The sequence below is a fragment of the Nannochloropsis gaditana genome (genome assembly GCF_000240725.1).
Source record: "Nannochloropsis gaditana CCMP526 unplaced genomic scaffold scaffold018, whole genome shotgun sequence".
Taxonomy (NCBI): Eukaryota; class Eustigmatophyceae; order Eustigmatales; family Monodopsidaceae; genus Microchloropsis; species Microchloropsis gaditana.
In genome coordinates, this window is record NW_005803935.1 from 55,189 (window position 1) to 74,957 (window position 19,769).

The 19,769-nt window shown below is 51.8% G+C and overlaps 4 protein-coding genes across 4 annotated transcripts; 1 reads left to right on the forward strand and 3 right to left on the reverse strand.

Moving 5' to 3' along the window:
• Window positions 1–838: 838 nt before the first annotated feature.
• Window positions 839–3,848, reverse strand: NGA_2076300 (vacuolar sorting protein 35; the record flags this gene model as incomplete). The annotated part of the gene is made up of 2 exons (XM_005856226.1): window positions 839–3,523; window positions 3,754–3,848. Coding segments are annotated over 2 exons (2,684 nt in total), but the record flags the coding sequence as incomplete, so codon positions are not given.
• A 1,018-nt stretch (window positions 3,849–4,866) lies between these two features.
• Window positions 4,867–5,100, reverse strand: NGA_2126900 (accelerated cell death 1; the record flags this gene model as incomplete). Its single annotated transcript, XM_005856241.1, has 1 exon — window positions 4,867–5,100. A coding segment is annotated over one exon (234 nt), but the record flags the coding sequence as incomplete, so codon positions are not given.
• A 5,991-nt stretch (window positions 5,101–11,091) lies between these two features.
• On the reverse strand, window positions 11,092–12,246 carry NGA_2003000 (uncharacterized protein; the record flags this gene model as incomplete). The annotated part of the gene is made up of 1 exon (XM_005856215.1): window positions 11,092–12,246. A coding segment is annotated over one exon (895 nt), but the record flags the coding sequence as incomplete, so codon positions are not given.
• Window positions 12,247–12,984: 738 nt separating this feature from the next.
• Window positions 12,985–14,125, forward strand: NGA_2104100 (bzip transcription factor; the record flags this gene model as incomplete). Its single annotated transcript, XM_005856237.1, has 1 exon — window positions 12,985–14,125. A coding segment is annotated over one exon (833 nt), but the record flags the coding sequence as incomplete, so codon positions are not given.
• Between the last annotated feature and the right edge of the window lie 5,644 nt (window positions 14,126–19,769).

Here is a 19,769-nt window from a genome sequence, read left to right on the forward strand (position 1 = left end):
TTATCCGTTCCTCCACCTGTTTTGCTTCCCGTTCTGCCTTGACCGCCGCTCTTCTCTCTTTTCTTACCCTACTGATGTGCTCATCAGACCTTCCGTTCAAAGACGTGGATAGAATTCTCCTCTCATGCGATGTGGAAACTCCTCGCGTGTGCTCCGCCCCGCCCTGGAACTTGTCATTTCCTCTTTCCCCCCTCTCATCCTCCTCTTCTCTGCTTGCCATCCGACATGAGCGGACGATAAAATCACTTGTCTGTGTCAAAGAACTTGTGGAGACGTCTATGGGAGGGGCCGGCAACCCTACAGCCTCAAATGGGTCGTTCAGCAAGTTGTCCTCGTCGTCCTGATCGTCTTTGAGGATTACTGTTTCTTGGCCATGGGCCTTTACCGGCGAAGCCAAGTCCTCAGTGAGATCACAAAAGTCCGCCATGACTACCACTGACAGTTGTCGATCACATGTAGGGGCCCTCTAGTAGAAATATTTTAGGTTGTGGATGCTGAGAAGACGACATCGCCCTTCACACAAAAGGGACATGATGGTTTAAAATCACTATCGCACTACCGCGCAAATAATATAAATAGCTTGCGAGCATATGTCTCGGGGGAACAACCGAATGGTGCATCAGAAACGATGTGACGACATGGGCGGACCAAAGAAAATCAAAAAGTCATCAGGCGGCAAAGTCATCGAGATATCGCTCCCGGGGGGGGCCGTATACGCCTGCCGTGCAATCGGAGAGCATAACGGGAACGTACTATTGAATGGAAAGAGGGCGTTCCTCCATATCCATCACAGGCAAAGAGCGACAAAGAAATTAAACATAAAATCGAGCCAAGCTCATTTTTTCACATGCGTTCGGGTCATTCCTTTACACAAGCGGCAAAAACCTTCCCACATCCCGGGGATGACAGGCAACTTCTTATCTCCTTTTCATGATTACACTTGGATAGCGGAAAACCTGTCTGCCAGCTCTTTGTTATCCGTTTGAGTCTTTTTCAAGCGGATATAGTCAAGCGTATTTTTATAGTATGCTTCTATCTCAGCGGCGCGTGAGCTTCCTTCCGCCGGCCCCCCGCCCACAAGAGCCGCCTCGTTCCGCTTGTCGTTTATGAAGGCCACTAGAGCTGACAGGTACTTTTCTGTTACAGTAGGGCAACCGCATTCGTAAAAGTATAAGTAGTGGTTCAGGACCTCTACAAATAGGTGCATATGCTGGGATGAGGCCATGCACATGTCGGCGGTTTTGACAGAGCGCTGTAGGCACTCAATGACACGCTTGGGGTCGTGGTAATGGCCAGGCTCGTCGGCACGACCGACGAAGAAGAGATGGGAGGCCAAGGCTACCATGCGGCACTGATCGGGCTTCTTGAGGAGTTTGGCTGCGTACTGTGTGACCTTGGTGCTCAAAGCATCGTAGTCGCTCTCGTCGAAGTGGCGGGCCTGCAGGAGCGTGCCAATCATGGCGGTCAGGGCCCGTATTTGGGACTTAGAGTCCGTGACCTCGTCCTCGTACAGCAAGAAGGCCTGGGTCACGAATTCGTACGAGATGAGTTTGAAGGCGTCTGCCTCGCATCGATCGGCGGCCTGCGCGGCCTCCAAGAAAAGTTTCAGCGCAAGGTTTGCAAAATGCGGGGCCAAGGAGGTGAGCATCTCGTGCACGGCTTGGAAGAGCTTCCGGCAGCCAAATTGCACGCCCGGCACGTCTCTCTTCTTCAACCCCAGCACCCCGTTGCCATCCTCCGCGGCCGCCTGCTCGGAGGCACCCTCCGAGGCCGCGCGGCCCCCCTGCGTGTCTCCCTCCTGCTTGCCGTCCGCGCCCTCAGCCGCCACCTCTCGTCTTCGCACCCGCTGCACCAGCTGCAAGGTCGCCAGGACCAAGGGTGGAAACGTGTACTGGAACCGGTCCTTGGGCGCCTCGCTGAAGTGCCGGCGCGCCACCGTCAGGAACCTGAAATGCATATCCGTGTCCGGGCTCGCCATCACATGCACCAGGCGCCCGAGCAGGAGCTGCTCCTCCTCCAGCCTCCGTGCCTTCCCGTTCTCTGTGCTCCCTGTGGACCCCCCCCCCCGCGACCGGGAAGCGCCGGCTTCGTCCTCCTCCTCTGCGTCCTCCACCCCTCCCTCCCCGTTCTGCTGCCGCCGCAGAGCCTGGCCCTCCTCGGAGCCCAGCACCGAGGAGGGCTCCTCCTTGATCACAGGCACCACCATCTCCAGCAGCTTTTCCACGCTCTCCAGGTCGCTCAGCTTTGCCCGGGAGTTGTACACAGCCTGGAGGAGTGTCACGCCCACCTGGCGCCGGCTCGCCCATGGGAGGAACTCGAGGAGGGAGGCGAAGTGTGGCAGCTCCAGCACCTTCAGCGCCAGACAGGCCAAGGGGAGAGTGAGGAGGCGCTCCACGACCTCCACGCCTTCGCTGTCCAGGGCAAAGGGCAAGGGCGCCACGATGACGGCTTGCTCCTGATGGGCCGCCCGTTTGTCTGCCAGGGCCGTGGCGCAATTCCCGAGAGCTAGGTTCAGGTACTCGAGGTTGCCGGGGAAGGAATGAAGGGCGTAGTTGAGGAGGGAGGCCTGAAGGCGCAGCACCTCTACCACCGAATAGCCCGGACGCTCCTCCAGGAGCTTGCTCACGCAGGTGTTGAACATGTCGAAAGTCCGGAGGTGGGGGGGGATGGCGGCGGGGTTGGCCTCAGCAAAGGTCGCCAGCCGGTCCATTACGCCCTCCAAAATGGCCCGCACATTCACCTTCTCCTTCAGCTGCGTGCACGCGGCCAGGAAGAGGTCGAGCGTGGCGATGTGGAACTCGTCGCCGAAGACCTGGACGATGCACTCCATCAGATAGGACTGGGCAAGGGTGTCCTTGCACTGCACCACCTGCTCCAGGAGGCGCGGGAGGATGTGCTCCTTGTAGGTGGCCGCCTCCACGCCCTGGAGCTGACTGAGGCGGACCAGATTGGTTCCCACCAGTATCCGCAACTCTTGCCTCTCCTTTTCCCGTCGCTTCTTGTCCTTGTTGTGCGCGTTGGTCGGCTGCTGCTGCATGCGGCACCATAGTCGGTTTGCCTCCGAGAAGTTCTGGAGAATGAATTCGTATGCGTCCTGCACACTACCGCCCTCTTCTCCTTCATACGGGGTGCCCACGTCAGGTAGCTTGTCGCGGCTCACCTGGGAGAGGTAATTTCGCAAAAAAAGGCCGCGCATGGGATGCTGCACGCCCTTGCTCATCTCTACCAAATCTTTGAGAATGTCGCGCGCCGGCGCTTCCAAAGACTTGATATAGACACCCGCGACAGTTATGAGTAAATAGAGACGCGGGAGTACATTCCCGCAGCTCTGCACCTTTTCATAGAGCTCGACGACCGGCTTCCCTTGCTTCTGCAGACCGGTGAAGTAGTCCTCCACGTAACGGAGTTCATCCAACACCTTCATGTACAGCTCATAGTAGCTTTTAGGAGTCAGGAGGCCCGTTCGAAGCTCCCGCAACATGTCTGACGCATGAGTCAGCGTCCCTTTCAAGTCCTCATTGTCCTTGGGGAGGAAAAAAGACGGGGGAAAGTTAACTTGCGAGCGCGTGTGTCTGGTAACGTGAGGAGATCAACAGAATGAAAAGGCCCACTTCCCGGCGCAAACAGAGACATGAGAGGACGACATAGAAGGATGCCCTTTTCACGAACTATTGCTGGGTAGGAGCCCGGGGCGAGACAAGTAAAAGACCAGAGAGAGGCAGGGGGGATGATGTTCCACACTTCTATCCCTACCATGGCATGCTTCATGTAGAAGGCTTGCTCCTTGACCTTGCGCATCGCCTCCTCCAGGAATTTGGTCTGGTCAATGTTCAGCGCCATAATCCTGTATTGCGGTGTGGAGGGTAGCAATGAGCGGGCTAGACAAGGTATGCTCCCTGTGGAGTGCCGGGCGGATTACTAGAATCGCCCACTTCCCGAATCAATTTCCCGGCTTCATATCTCTCGAAAAGCCGTTGACAAGTCCACGCCCCCAACATTTGAATGAAGTTGCACATTGAGCAAAGTGAATGGCGAAATGTCCCAACAGGAATCCGGCAGTCGCGGGTGTTTTAGCGGGCCGAAGGCGGCAAGAGCGGAAGGGGAAGAGGAGGGAGCAGGAAGCGAGCGAGCGAGGCACCGCGAGCGCCAAGGCCATGCCGGGAGAGCTTGGTTGCATGCCGTATTGAAAGACGCACAGGCCTCCAGAACTCGATCAGGCTCTGAGGAGATTACCTGTCGAATGACGAGTGCGCCATTTTCAAGCAGGCATGTTTTGGTTCATCTCTCGCAGCACTTTGGACGTAAGGAGGGGTTTAACCTCCCCGATGCCCTGCGCGTCCCAGGCACCCCTCCGTCTAGCCCTATGCTCCACGCTGTTGATGATCTCCTCTATCTCCTTTTCACGTTAGCGTTTTATCTCAAGGCTTCATTTTTCGGAATATAAAAATAATCGCCGTCTTCTGAAGGCAACCCTGTGTTCTCGAGAGGCAAATTCGCATCCTCAGGTGTACTCTACGGGGTCACACCTGATCTAGACACCGGCATTTGTCAACGAAACACACTTCCAAGAGAAATAAACGGCCATGAAATCCATCTACTCCAAGGTTCCGAAAGCATCTCGGCTATATTGCTTAGTTGCTGTGCTATTTTTGTCCCATCACGCGCACTCATTCGCCTTATCTTCGCAACCGACTAAGTGGCCCTTTAATCCGCCGCACGATGCACAAGTAAAAGTATATGCAGTTTCTGAGTCAAGTATGGTAAATACATACAAATCGATTGACTGGCAGGCCCAATGGTGGCCAATCGCCTTCGAGTCAGTGACAGACAAAACGAGGCCTTATCCTTTCGAGCTTCTGTCCATCCCAATTGTAATATGGTGGGACAACAATGGAAAGCGCTGGAATGCGGTCAAAGATGCCTGTCCACATCGTCTTGCACCCCTTAGCGAGGGACGTATTGATCCATCCACGGGATGCATCGAGTGCCCTTACCACGGATGGACGTTCGAAGGAAAGCTGGGCAAGTGCACTCGAATCCCGCAGCTGGAGGACGGTGAGGTCCCTCCAGACGCTCGGACGGCGGCGACTGTGGCAGCCTATCCTACAACGGTCGCTCAGGGTATCATATGGGTGTGGGGACAGTCATTGCAGTCCTTATGCGGCCGTACGCCAAGCGTCGATCTCATCCCTTTGTGCCCCCCGCTTGTGGACGAGGACCTGATTTGCTTGGATGTGAGCCGTGACGTGCCCTACTCGTATGAGCAAGCGAAAGAAAACCTCTTGGATCCATCCCACGTGCCTTTCACGCACCATGCCACAATTGGCCGCCGTTCCTATGCGAGTCCTGTGCCATTGAAGCTCACCTCTGAGGTGACCCTGGCAGGGTTCCGAGGGACCTGGGAGCGCAACATCCCGGCGAGTCCCATGACCAAGAAGCACTTGGGGCGTGTTGAGCGGGAAACCCTTTTCAACGCTCCTAGCTACATGCATCACCTCATATCCACCCCTGAGGTCTCCACGTGGACCGTCACGTACGCCACTCCCTCCCGTCCAGGACAATGCCGCATATTGGCGCGTTTTCCTTTCAAGTTTCCCGATCCGGTCACTGACACGGGTAGCCTTGGTGGCTTTAATACTACACCACCTGCCTCTCCGCTCAGAGGGAGGTCCTGGGCATCCAGGCTTCGGCGCGCCATCTTCCTCAGCATTCCGGACTGGATGCAGCATCTCCAACAAAACCGGGTCTTGGATGACGACAATATTTTTCTGGCAGTGCAGGAGCGAAGATTACTTGACCCTGCCGGCAGCAGTTCTGCTTCCTGGGTCAAGCGATACTACATGCCCACCAAGGCTGACTTATTTGTAGCCCAGTTTCGGAGATGGATTGACACGTATGGCAAAGGCGGTCCTTTCGGTGCTCTAACCGCGGATGCTCTTGAGGAGCTTGATTATAAGACACTTCCTGACGTACTCCTTGATCGATACCATCAGCATACCCGACACTGCGCGTCCTGCAGCCGAGCGCTTGCTTGTGTACGACGGTGGAAGCCGCGAATTTTGGGGGCAGGTTTACTAATAGGAACCCTAGGGAAACGATTACTGGACGTGAAGCTAACTTCGAATAGGAGTGAGGTGGTGGTGGTTGCGCTCATAGGCCTGTTGGCTTTCTCGTGGCAACAGTTGTCTAGGATAGAAGGCGATCTGACAAGAGGGCCTTATCCCCCCCCCCGAAATGCTGTTGAAAGTGGAAGAAAGCATGGCAATCTGTAGTGCTGGTCCGCCGTATTCCACGCTAATACGACTCGCATCGTTGCTCAAATATGAAGGCTTCTTCTCATGATTTGAATTGAAGTACCGTGCAACGTACTACATACTTACAAAATTGATTTTGGTAGACACGGAATGTTCGATTGGATTTGTCATCATGAAAACTATGAATTCATAACGTCAAACCATTCATGAAAAAATGCCATGGAACATATGACATCGTTCCCTTCACACGCTGAACCGTTAAATTCAAACAACCATATGCAATGCATCTATAGGCGTATAGTACGCGAGTGCAGCAAGGTGTGCTGCGCAAAGTATATCGATAAATTGTAGACATTCCGACCAAATTATTGGTATGGCATTGAAAAGACGGATCTTGTTTAAAACTAGCACAAATTCTATTCCTAATAGGCAAACTCTTTCATTTCATTGGTTACATTTCTTTAAAAGCGTCATTACTCCCCTTCTACTATGTTCACAGTTTGTAGGTTTCTAGTCATCTAAAAAAGGTTCATAGGTCCGATGGTTTCCTAATTCATGTGCTTTGGACAAGGCAACCACAAGCGTATTCAGATTACCTTCATCATGCTCTTCGCCACCTTTTAAATCTTTGACGTAAACACCTTGTATAAAAACATATGGCATGGAGTCTGTTAACTTTGCACTATCTCCAGTCGCTTTAAGGACGTCTGTCCAGGCTAAATCGTCGTGACGCAACGCGACCACTTCAATATCAGTATCAGGGTTGACACCCTTCTGAGCAGCCAAATGTGCGTGAATGCGCTTACAATCCATGCAAGTTGTTTGTGCATTGGCAATTTTTTGAAAGATGACAATGCGATGAAATTGCAATTTCGCTTTGACCAGCGCTTCACTAGGGCTCGGCCAATCAAACTGACGATCCACGAGACGGGCAAGAGCGTGATTCCATGGTTGAAAAGCCTCGTTCAACTCAATCAAGGCTTGCTCTGTAAGTCCATATCCTGCTGGCATGGGCATTGTGGAAATGTTTTCTGCCTTGAATGTCTTCTTGAATTTGCAAAGTTCTAAAAATTCAAAGACTTTGGCCAGAACCGGCTCGGGATCGCGACTCAGCTCCTCTTTCGTGACTACTAAAAGCCGATCTTTGCTGATTACTGAGGACCAGCGCAACACCTGAGGAAAGTATAAAGAAGTTAAAATGGCGCGCCGGGATGGCGTGCGCATCAGCGCGGACGTGCAAAAATCAATTTGCCCGGACAATTCTGATGCTTTCCCATGCCGTAGAAGAGCACGGATGTCAACATGCGCGAGATGCTCCTGGTAGCATGTTCGTAAAATTGGTACAGAAAGCTTTGCAGCGTCTGCAAATGATTCCGTTCCATTGAAGAAATCGCTGCGGTATTGATCAAATGCCCGAAGTGTTGGATCTCTGAGAGAGATGATCGCTCGCACGTTAGGAGTATCGGCAACGATCTGCTTGGCACTCTCGTCTCTATCCAGGTAGTACATAGTTCCATCGATCGCAACAAAGTTCTCGCCGGGTTCAATGAAAGGGAAAGCCTGCAGTCGATGTTTGAAGTGATCCTTACCCGGGATATTCATGTAGGTGCCTGTTTCCTTGAAGCCCTGTCCTCGTATTGGTCGCAACACTTGCGGGTGTTCGGCAATGGCTGCGAAAAGGCTCGAGCTCGCGGCCTTCATAGCGCCTGGTATAATGATAGAGGGTGCACAAATATACTTGGAGGCCTCTGCATCTTCTTTTGACAGGGAGAATTTGGTTTGATGGAAAGGAGCTCGCGCACGGGCGACGGCATGCGTGTAGAAGTCACACTGCCTCGCACAGTGCGAATCAACCTGCGAGGGATGCCAGCGATTCAAGTAGACATTCTTTTCAAAAAGCGCGCGCAGGTTTGATGAAACTTGCCAGCTTCCTTCCATAGCCTCGCGGGCCATCGCCAGCATTGCAACATTACGAGAAGGTGGTGGCACAACTTTTCCGCTCTGACTGCTATTACACGCTGACCAATCGACGAAGGACTCTATGTGGTCGGCTAAGTCGCCTTTGGCGCCCGGAGAGGATGCACCACACCGTACCAATGATTCTTGCAGGCAATCGGAACCGCTTTTCGTACTTTTGAGCATGCACTCGTGCAGCGTGTCGCTCTTGTCGTCAAAGCGAGACAGAACACAACCAAGTACAGGACTCTGCGCTTCAAAGTGCAGGACATACGGATTTTGGCTGCCCGAGTACCGCCAGTGTTCGTCGTTAAAGTGAACGGTGGCATCGGTTGCCGACGTTTTTGACGTCACGGAGCCGCACTCTTCTGGGAAGCTCCAAGATGCCTCTCGGGGCGGCAGAGGCCGGATGAACAACATGGAGAAATCCGTGTAAATGCCGCCAGTGCGCCAGAGGGAAAACAGGCGAAAGAAGTGGTTTGTCTTGAAATCCTGGACAGCATTCTCTGTCTTCGTAAAGAAAGACTCGTCGAATATTGTCTTCTCCAGGCGAGGAAAGAGCACAGTGGTGAAATACGTGAATCCGGGACGGTCTGGCTCATGAAGTTCCAACACGGTTTTCTCAGACAGGACCTCAAACTGTACATCGTAACCGCGTTTGCGATATTTTTCAAATTGTGTAGACGATAGCGTATTCGCATAGTCATGGCGCGCAGCTCGGGAGGGTGTTACCATCAAAATGCGGACGTGCGCATTCGGGTACTGCGTGAGCACCGATTCCAATGATCGATAGTTGGGAAGGGAAAATCGTGTTGCGGGTAAGGGCCAGTCCATGTATACGTGAATGTCATCTTTAGCTTGGTGCTGGACAAGTGCTTTCTTGATCGGATCAGAGCCCTCTAAAACGATGAATTCCATCTTCTGGTGGTATTCTGGTGTTTTCTTATCACCACTGTCAAGGTGAGAGCCCATATGTGCGGCAGGAAGTGAAGCTGCAGCCGTCTTAAAATTGCCATGAGTCCCAACTGCTTTCTCTGGAGCGCTTCTAGCGGAGGTGACCGCCCTTACAAACTTCTTGGACTGATGTTCATCCTGTTCCTGTTGACGTTTCCGCGCCGGGAGAGTTGGCGTCTCCTCTTTTACGGATGCCACTTCGTAACGCAGAGCATTAAGTGAAGTTTTTGGCAATGTAAATCTATACGTCAATGGCTCTATTTCGCTTAAGGAAGAAAATAGAAACGGGAAGGCGCAGACCACAGCAAGAGTGCCCAATAGCAGAGTACGGACAATGGCGGGCGTGACCGCTACAAACATCCTCCGCAGAGTGCGCTTCTTGTGCAACGGCATGTTTAACATGAAACCCTATGGTTAGTAATGTTCGGTTAGTTAAATAATCTAGACTTTCGGCGCCACAGAATCAATAAATTCCACTGATTTGTTGGTTTTACGAGCATGGAGGTAAGCCATGAGCATCATGAGCATCTCGTTATGGGCCCGGCTCTTATCGTTGTTCGGCACATTTTCCAAAACCGCGATGTATATACTGCTCGCGACCTGTAATAATGTCTGTTCCTATCCCTTTTTGCCAGCCGATGGAGACAAAGGCAGTGTCTGATGAACATCCACCGATTTTGCCTGTCACTGCAAACACTGATTCTATGGGCCGTTAATCGCTATTTCGCTGATGATAGCGCCATCTTCGTCAACCGTTATTGCGGCTTCTCATTCCCGCAAGAACATGCTCATGAATACATGGTGAGGACATTCAAGGTTTCCCTTTGAGCTTCTTCTCCAATATTGCCGAGTTCCTATTGCTTACTTGAAGGTCTTAGAATCTGAGGATCTAAGGAAAAAAATATTCCCAACCTTACATGAAAAACAAATTGCATAGACTAGGAGCGATATATTTGCAAAATATTTTGGAAGGCTTGTTCTAAAAGATGTTGGCAAAAAATATGAAAAAGTCTATGGCTGAAATCTGCCGATCTACGCACAGGTAACTTTTACATCATGCAAGAGGAGGAAGAGCGAAGCTTGACTTTACTAGATGAAATGATAATTGCTGTCCACGGAAGCCCTCGAAAATGTAGCACACCGAAAGAAGTGTCTACCGCCGATGACTTTTGTGGGAGTGGTTTCAAGAATGGATTCTTAAAGGAGGGAATAACTGACTCTAAAACTTGGCAAGCAGAATTGGGGGGGGGGGGAATGATGGGAGGAGGGCGAATGTCAAGCAGCGCTCGACCAGATCGTCGTCTTCTAAGCATCTGCTTGGAAAAATGGTCTTTCCACCAACGCTTCAAAATAAACTAAAAAATCCTGAATTAAAGGTTGTCCTGAATGAACTTGCCTGCGATCCTCAAGCTGCCATCACCAGGTACCAGGGCAATGCTTCAGTCATGAAGTTCTTGGAGGAAATTGTTGATGTAATAGCCGCAAACTTTCCCGAGCTGCGAAAGGAAGAAGTCGACAGTGAAGCTTCTGCGCTTTCTCGGTGTCGTGGTCCATTGATTGAAGGGGCTTTCGCAAACAAGCAAAAAATTTGCTTGGTGGAGGACATCGAAAGAGATAGGAAAGAGCAAGAGGCTGCCATTCATATTCTCCGAGACCACGAGCTGCGCGACATTCTACTAGACCCCACCATGCAGGTGATCCTACACAACTGTACAACCAGCAAAAGTGGACGTGTTCTTCAGCAACATTTGTGCAGTCCAACAATTGCAAGCAAACTACGGAAACTGGCATCTGCAGGCCTAATCAGAATCGAGGGGATGATATAGAAGTTTTAATTTTAAATAAAATCTTAGCATCAAATAAATGTGAAAAGGTTGAGTCAACGTAAATTTGATTCAAATCTCATCACTCCTTCGCGAGGCAAAAGTTATGACAATAATAAATTCTTTCAAGCTCTAGATCGCATCTTCTGCGAAGTGGACGCGCGCAATACATCCCATTTGTCCCACCATCTCGGGCCCATGTCCTCTGCTTTGAGCGTGGTGGTAACAGAACAGGCAAATCCGTGCGCGCGATGTGCGTACCGACATCGCCGCACAATCAGTGATTACTGGCAATTCCAGTAACAAATACTAAGTACCCACACTGTTGAATTGGCTACTCTGTACCTATCCTGTCGATTGTCTCCTAAGCGGGTGCGATGCCATCATAGACGCGGAAGGAATCAGCCATTGTTATACAATCGTTACCGATCTTCTTCCACCGCGCAGCCGTGGTGGCGACCCACAAACCTTGCACGTTCTTGCCCACTTGCGTGACACTGGCGACTCCCTTACGATCAACAGTGAAACCCGCCCCCGTCAGAAGCTCGTACTTGAATTCGACGATCGTGTACTGCGCCCCGTTGGCGCCTTTAGCTCCAGGGCGTTTCTTGAGAACCTTGAAATTTTGGTACACGTTCTGGCTTTTCTGCCCGATGGCACGCTTCACAACCTCCCCGAAGTAGTCTGCTGATTCTTGCTCGAGTTTTCCAGACGCAGGGCCCTCTTCAACGTAGAATGCAGCCGAGTCGCCTTTCTGGTAGTCGCCCGCGGAAATCGTACCTTCCTCGCCATTCTTATCTATACTAGGTTTGCTCACCACCCACAGACTGGGATATAGAAATTGTACCAGCAGGGTCTCGCGCTCCTTTTTCGCGCCCGCAGCTTTTCCATACACTTCAACAAGAGGGGAGAATCCCCCCGGAACGTCCAAAATGGGTGGAAGCCCGTAGCCTGCCAACTCGCTGTTCACCTTCGACAGGCCCGCTGCTTGAGCGGGCTGGACAACGCCAGCCTTGCCACCCACCAAAAGTGGGCCCGCAGTCATCCCGAACCCTACGAGTGCGGCCTGGCCTGCAAGAGTCTGCAAAAAACCTTGACGCGAGCTGCTATCGCATACACTGCTTGAAGAAGGTTCTTCAGCGAATAGCTTCCTGCAATGGCTTCTTGAACTTTGCTTTACAGGCTGCAACCAAAAAGCCTCAGTTACGCCAGTAAGAATTCCAAGGGCGATAATAACCTGTTTCATTTCTGGTGTGATCGAAGTGATTCTATCGTAAATGTAGTGCACATAGGAATAAGTGTCTCCAAGCTCGACCATGTTGACAAAAGAGGAGCGGAAAATTTAGCGTTGGAAATTGGGATGGCCATGTATGGGGATGTCGATGTACAATTTACAATATGCAGCCCTTCCATCCCTCCACTCGCTTGATGACAAGCAATCGAATCGTTGTGAAGTGATTCGGAACGGAAGATCAGCCGATTAAAGCAAGCTTACAAACCCTTATACCCTTCACCAGCATTGTACGCACTAGGCTTGTAAGTCCAAGCGTACCTGGCCTCGTGCTGACGATGAGCAGACATCGAATGAGCACGTCGAGTACGCCTGACCTGGACTTCAACGAGATGGTTCTTCGCGTATCTTTCCTGCGTCTGGGCCTGTTCCATTTCGATCGATCCGCCCACTTTGGGCAGGTGGGGTCTCTTCCGTGGTCTGCGGGGGGGAACAGTTGCGAATGAGCGATCATTACCGGAGAAACCTTATAATGACTACACGCATCGACCAAAGTTGAGCATATGAGTGGAAGTTTACGCCCCAAGAAGCACCGCGCTCGCCCGGTCGCGGTAGCAGGCCCTCTCAGTCGTACATTAGGACGCCCTCGCTGAAATTTGCCCCTTCTCGCTTGCTCCCCCCCCGGCTGTGTCTATTATCTCTACCTACCTCGACATCGTATGTGATGGATCAACAGCTTCTGGTTTGATCTTATTCACTATATATGCAGGTACCAGCAGTATGGACAATGCCCAGCGTAGGTCTTTTCCACCCATCTTTTCAGTCTTTCGAAAACAAACTCCTTCAGCCTTTAGGAGTGGATCATTACCTCATCAGTCTACTGCAGCGGTCACTCCAACAACTGACACGAGAAATGTTCTAACCGAATCTGACCGTCGAGAACAACGTCTCGCAAGAAATCGCGAGAGTGCACGTCAAAGTCGTCGACGTAAGAAGGAAAACCTGGAAAATTTGAGTGCGAAGCTGGGTCAATCGAATATGGAGCTTGAAGATCTCCGCCACGTTATAGAAAGCAACCTGCGTTCTCAGGAAGATTGTACAGAGGATGAGAGACAAGCATTGCGCGCTTATCGATTCGCTCGCTTGCGTTGTCTTTTGTTCCCACCTCACGCATGCTTCTGGATGTGGCTTAATCGACGAGCGTGTGTATGGACTCAACAGGCATCTTCGTCACAGCGCATCTCAGCAGCAAAAATCGGGGAAACTCTTATACAGGAGAAACAGGAGCAAGAGAGTGAGACAACAGGATGGGAAGCAAAGGATGGACAGACATTATGGCCGTTGTTGTGTTTCGAGCTACAGTTGAAAGGCGAGCAGGAGGAGCAAGTCAAAGCCATCCTATCCCAGGCTTCTGAAGAGAAGACCCAAGAGTTGGAGGCCTTGCAAAAGATGGCATCGGCTGTAGGAACGTTGTATAAAGATTTATGCGTGTCAAGTAAGCGCGTGGATTGTACGTATGAGGCTGTGCGAGGGGTCCTGACTCGAGCGCAGCTCCAGGTCCTGAGGCGTTACGCAGTCGACGCTCCTGAGGCGACGTGAAATAATAGCAAAGCTTTCCAGGAAGACAGGCACACGTCTTTGAATGCGCGCTTTTTGTTGTCCACCAACAGCGGTTGGTGAGAAATTAAGTTTGCGGAAATGTCGATGAACTGATAGGATTAATAATTAAACCATGTGAACAATTCGATTGGAAGGGTAGAAGGAAAGGAATCTGTTGGTATGGAAGGGGGTCAACTGCCGATGCGTGTGCTTTTCCTACGAGGCTGAAATTTTGGAGATTACACCAGAAGATGAAGGTAAGAAAATTCTCCCAAATGAAACAAAATGAATTTGAGGCAAGAAAAAGCTTCGGTTACGGCCTCAGAATTCTGTTGAGCTTCGTACCCGTTGTCCTGTAAAAAACACTTTTCTTGCCGACTTTCTGCTCAATTTCATACTACATGCGCCATATCATTTGGTTGTCTCTTCCTAAATCAGGATTTCTCGTAATCCTGATCGAGACTTTGCCTGTGCCGTGCAGACTGTAGTTGGACGTCGCCGTTCAAGATGCTCTTAGACGAAAGTCTAAGTTTTGATCCTTGAATTTCATGTGTTGCTGGCTATTGTACCTTGTACGTGAGTCTAAAGGAAAATGCGCAGTGGTGCAGTCAGCGACAGCGGGCGGCCACACGACTCCGAGCCACCACTCGGAGGGAGCCTGCCGCATCCGCGCATTTTCTGCTGTCCTAATGACGTTTTCACTCCTGTCATTTCCAGTTCTCATTCTGTCTTGCTGTATCCTACATTCAATAGATATCACAGTGCAGGTGCCGATACGAGCCATGCATGACTGCGTTTAAATGAGGCAGTTCCCACGCTAGCACATTTCTCACTGTATATGGTTCATGTCACGCTAGTGCAGCCTAAATCTTCATTCTCTCCCCATTTTGTCCACTTTTCTATGAGACAAACACACACTTAACTGTCACTGACGCAAACATGCACGTGACACTTAAAATACAAACACATGTATACACCCTCCCCATCAGGTACGAAGTCTTGTGATATTGAAGCATCACACATCCACATACCAATCCCACCCGCTCTCATCCAGCATGGGGGGGACGTGACGAAGCGCTGAGGCGCCCACTGCAGCACTTTTGACCGTCCCTAACCCCAGAGTCGCAGCTGCCTTCCCCATGTACCCGCTGACCTTGTACTTGTTCTGAAGGCGCCAGGAGGACGACCCGGAGGCCAGACCGTGGCTGGAAAGAAAGCTCTCCTCAGGAGCAGCACGACACTTGGCAGCTACGCGTTCGCTGAAGGGTCGAGAGTCACGGCATGGTTGAGCCAGCACGGCGGCCGGCGAGCTTGGACTCGCGGCTGCTGTGGACGGTCCCATGTTCAGGGTCGACGAGGCCCGGGAACCGCTCAGGGAGAAGCTGGTGGCATGACTCATGGACTTGGCCCCTGCGCTAAGGTACTCGAATATTTCCCGGAAAGAATACTCTCGCACCATGGCCGCCTCTTCTTGCTGCTGCCGAAGCTGCTCCTCGTCGGTCCACAACGCCAAGCCGTCCCCCAGCTGTTCCGAGGAGGAGACGGAGGAGGAGGTGGTACACGCTGTGGTGCACAAGCTCCTTGTCGCCCGCTGGCCCTGGTTCGCACCGTCTTCCAAGGTCAGGCAGCCAAAGGAGGGAAGGCACGGGTTGATTGCACCGACCGAGGCCTGCGGCTCCGCGCGAGTGGCGTAGATGCCCTCCTCCTCCGGGTCCGAGGCTTCCGTTACCGCGTCCTCCTCCCCTACCGCCTTATCTGCAGGCCTTGTTGCGCTCTCCTCCTCCTGACCAGCAGGCGTAAGGAAGGAATCGAGTGTGCGATCCTTGGTCAATACGTTTTCCTCCAAGCCGACGACATTCCCCGCCGCCCAAGCACACGAGGCGGAGGCCAAGGCCTTGCTCTGGTGGTTAAGCGGGCTATTATTCATAGCGTGGGGCGCAACTGCCCGATTTATGTCGGCGATAAGGTTCACATTCTCACTGATGCTATTGTTGTTAAGGCACACGAGAGAGGGGAACCCAGCGGCGCGCGCCTTCTGTACTCGACTCAAAGCGCGCTTTAATTGGGGAGGTACATGAGACACGCATTGAATGTCCAGCCAGACGAAGCAACCATTTTGCTTGCACCTCAGAAGCGACCCTGACTTCCTTCGCAGTGAATTCTGTGATCGTATTGATTAGGGCGAGGTTACACATGGGGTAGAATCATTTTTAGATGCACAAAAAATCGCTTTTTCGGGCTGCCGACAGGGGCAGAAGCGTTCGAGGCAGAAACTGTTGCCTTCCTATGACTTTTCTCCACCAAGAACCCACCATACCCTACCTTATACTCTTCAACATCTTCGTCGGCGAGCAAATCAAAAAGGCTTGCTCCAATGTGGCGCGTGGTTGGCCCCTGAAGCCCCAACGCCCACAGGAGGTCGTCTGAGGCGAAGACGATCACCCCCTTCAGGTCACAGACACACAACAAATTATCCCGTAAGGAGACACGAGCAAGGAGGACATTGCTGTTCATGCTGTCGAGTGGCTTGTGCATTGAGTGACCTGCCGTGCAAGTGTGAGGGATGCTGCGGTGTTAGAAGGCGCGTGTCAAAGCTGAGGCCGGAACGAATCAACTAGCGGATCTGGCGGTAGCAGATGCCTTCTGAGACATAGGCGTCACAGTCACTGAGCGCGCCACAGGTGGAAGACTCTGACACAAGCCACGCGTGCTGCGTGCAAACAATGATGTAATCACAGACTAGAGGGGGGGAAAGAAGATCTGACACATGTGTTTTCATAACCGAACGCGCCATTTTATTCTGGGGCTGCCAGTTGATGTCAAGCACAAGAACACCACACTGTTCTGACTGAAAGTGCCATCTGATTCTCCCAACACCTGAATGCCAAAAGAACGACATGGAGCCAGGCAGATGATCACAGACATGACATGAACCCGTTTCCCAATTCTCCCAACGCGCACCCCGATGAATCTCTATGAAGACAGGCAAGAGTATGAGAGCACCGCGGGTTAAGACTCGGCCTCGAAAGTTTCCCCCCGGACCATCTGTCAGGAGGCACGCGAAGATCAGAAGATCGTATGGCCCCCGTGACACCGGGACGACGGCAATGCCAACCGCGGCCCCGAAGAGCTTTTAGGCACGCCGAGCGTGGTTGTATCCTATTTATACCTTGGCACCATGTTGGGAGGCGTATACGAAGTAAATAATGGCCTAGTTGATAGAGTATGGCACTTGCAAAATGCCCGAGGGTGATCGGGTAATTGCGCCTTGGCGCCAGGATCCTCAACATGGCCACACGCCCTCCTTCACGCCATCAGGCTACTTTTCTTCTGTTGGCGCTCGGGCCGAACTAACCACCGCTTAATGTGCGGGCAGGAGCCAATTCATTTATCAAAAATGTCGTCACGCAGCAATAATTTACATTGATCGCTGCCTCTTCTTTTGGGGTACTTTTTGAGTTTATTTGTCGTGGTCTCCAGCCTTTTACGGATACCCCATTCTCATCTTCACTCTTCCTTTACAATTATTTATAACAGCAGCCTTCGGGGTCTGCAAGCAGAAATGGCCGAGACCGCTGCTTCGATACCTCAGATTTCTCGTCTTGAGTACGGGAGGGATCCAGAGGGCAAGGAGCTTCTCGTAATGCGTACCTTGCAGTCCCACGAAAGAGGGAAGAAGCACGCAGGCATGGAAAGGAGTGGGAAGCCAAGGGATGACGATGGTATCGTACCTGCTCCGGAGGCACTACAACCTTATCTGGGCACGAATACTATAGTGATGATGGAGTGGGAGAAAGAATACATGGAAAAGCTGGTTGAAGCCTTGAATGTCCAGGCTGATGATGAGGTGCGTAGCTTTCAGGTCGTTAAATACTGGAAAGGGGGCCAAAGAGCGACAGTACAGGGATTGTAATTCAAAAGATGCGTTTGGCGATGGAAGTTACTTGCCCCGACAACAAACACACGCGAGCACACATATTTTGTAGCCTATCAACATCACGAGTCGTGGAGGGGCGCCGTTGACGCAAGCTACGTGTTGACTGGTGAGACTTTTGCCTCAACACTTCTTTTTCTTCCTCTCATTTTAAAGGTCTTGGAAATCGGGTGGGGTCTGGGTTACTCTGCAGCGGCCATTCAAAGACGTCGGCCGCGGCGCCACGTGATAATCGAGTGTGACACTGGAGTCCTGGAGCGGGCTAAGCTTTGGAAGGAGAGCGTGGAACACAGTTGGAGAAAAGAGGACCAAAGCGCCAGGAAGGAAAGTGGAAGCCACAATGAAGGTCGTCCTGAAGAGGGAGAGTCTAACAAGAAGCAACAGACCAGGGAAACAGACAGCTTTGAGAGGTGTATCGTCCTAGTGCACGCCTTTTGGCAGCAAGCCTTGCCATCTATGGATATGTTTACCGCAGTTCTCATGGACGACTTCCCCCTCCCCCTCCTGGGTCCGGAGGCGGAGAACGAGTCGCGTGTTCTGGCTTCGACGGGGGGCTCTCGCTGGCATCATTTCTTGGACCTCGTAGTCAGGTGAGGAGACGGGGGCCGATGCTCGTCTATCTTTTTCGTGAAGGCAGGTGATAAGAAATACAGTGTATATCTATTTTTCTATACATCTTCTATTCTTGGGGAGAGAAGATTGGTGTTGCGGCTTGGAAATGTCGCTTCGTCGAGTTGAAAGGAAACAAGAGCCTTTCCTCCGGCTCGACCGCGAGACTCGTGTGAAACCATTGACAAGTGGTTCCACCAACGCTGACCAGGAAAAACTTTATTCTTGGGCATTTCGGCCTCTCACACCTTTCTTTCGTATTCGTCCAATAAGTTACCATCTGCGTCCTGGCGGGCGTGTAACAGGTTACCTTAGTCGTGATCTGGACTTATGTCGTGCGGATTGTACCTACACACGGTGTCCCGTCGAGGTGGTGGTTCCAACTAATTGTAATTACGCGACACCGGGACGTCAAACCTACTTTGTGCCGTTGTTGACACGAAATCGAATAGGTGGAGAACACCAGAGGGGCGAGGAGGTAGGCGTTGCTGTGGGTTGCTCGCACATCATTACTGGAAGGGCAAGAGGCGATGCAGCGATTACTGCTGAGTGCTATCAAAATAAAAGGAGAAAGGAAGATGAATGGGATGAGATTGACACACCTTACATGTGTAAAGCTGCTCGAAAAAGACGATGCATGCTAAGACATCTCCTCGAAGCCCAGAAATGTTGAGAAAAATCAGTTCTGTAGTCCATTAGTAAGTAGCATGGCGGACAAAAGCATGTAAATGCCACACATGTAAAGAATGTAAACATCAACAACAGCTCACCCCAGCATCATTGCGTTCGCTCCGTCTTTAGGAAGAAAGAGTCCCGATTCTGGAACCCATTGCAAGCCTCTCGTGGGGTCCTAAAGGCTCATCCTCCAGCCCGTCAGATATCTGAATCCTCTCGCTGCCTCTCGCCCCGTGGGCTGCAAGCGCACGCTGCCGGCAAGGTGGACGACACGCCTACCTGAGCGAGGGTTCCAAAAAGGCAAGCCGTCAATACATCACTTGCGTGCGTCTTTGCGATCGTTTGACACTGGTGGTTCTGTTCGTACATGACCATTTATTTGCTGCTGACCCACGTGCTGCTGGTTGGCTGGCGGGCGGTGTGCCCTTCTCCGTCTGGCAACGCCCGCCGGCCCCCCCTAGTCATCATGCATCTTCTCGACCCGCGTGCTTTACGCCTAGGATGGACGTCATTGTCCCATGTACCTGCCGCCTCTCAAAAAACAGTGTCTGTACTTTTCGATTTATTCGTTCTTGGGCGTGATGTATGGTCGTAAGTCACGGTACGAAGACGACAAGTGTAAGGGGACGCACGAGGACGAGCAAAGCTTTGGCTTGGCCCCCTCTCCTTGTCTCTTAATTAGTTGCGTCCTTGCACAACAACCAACACAAACTCGTGTAGTTGACACACTATTG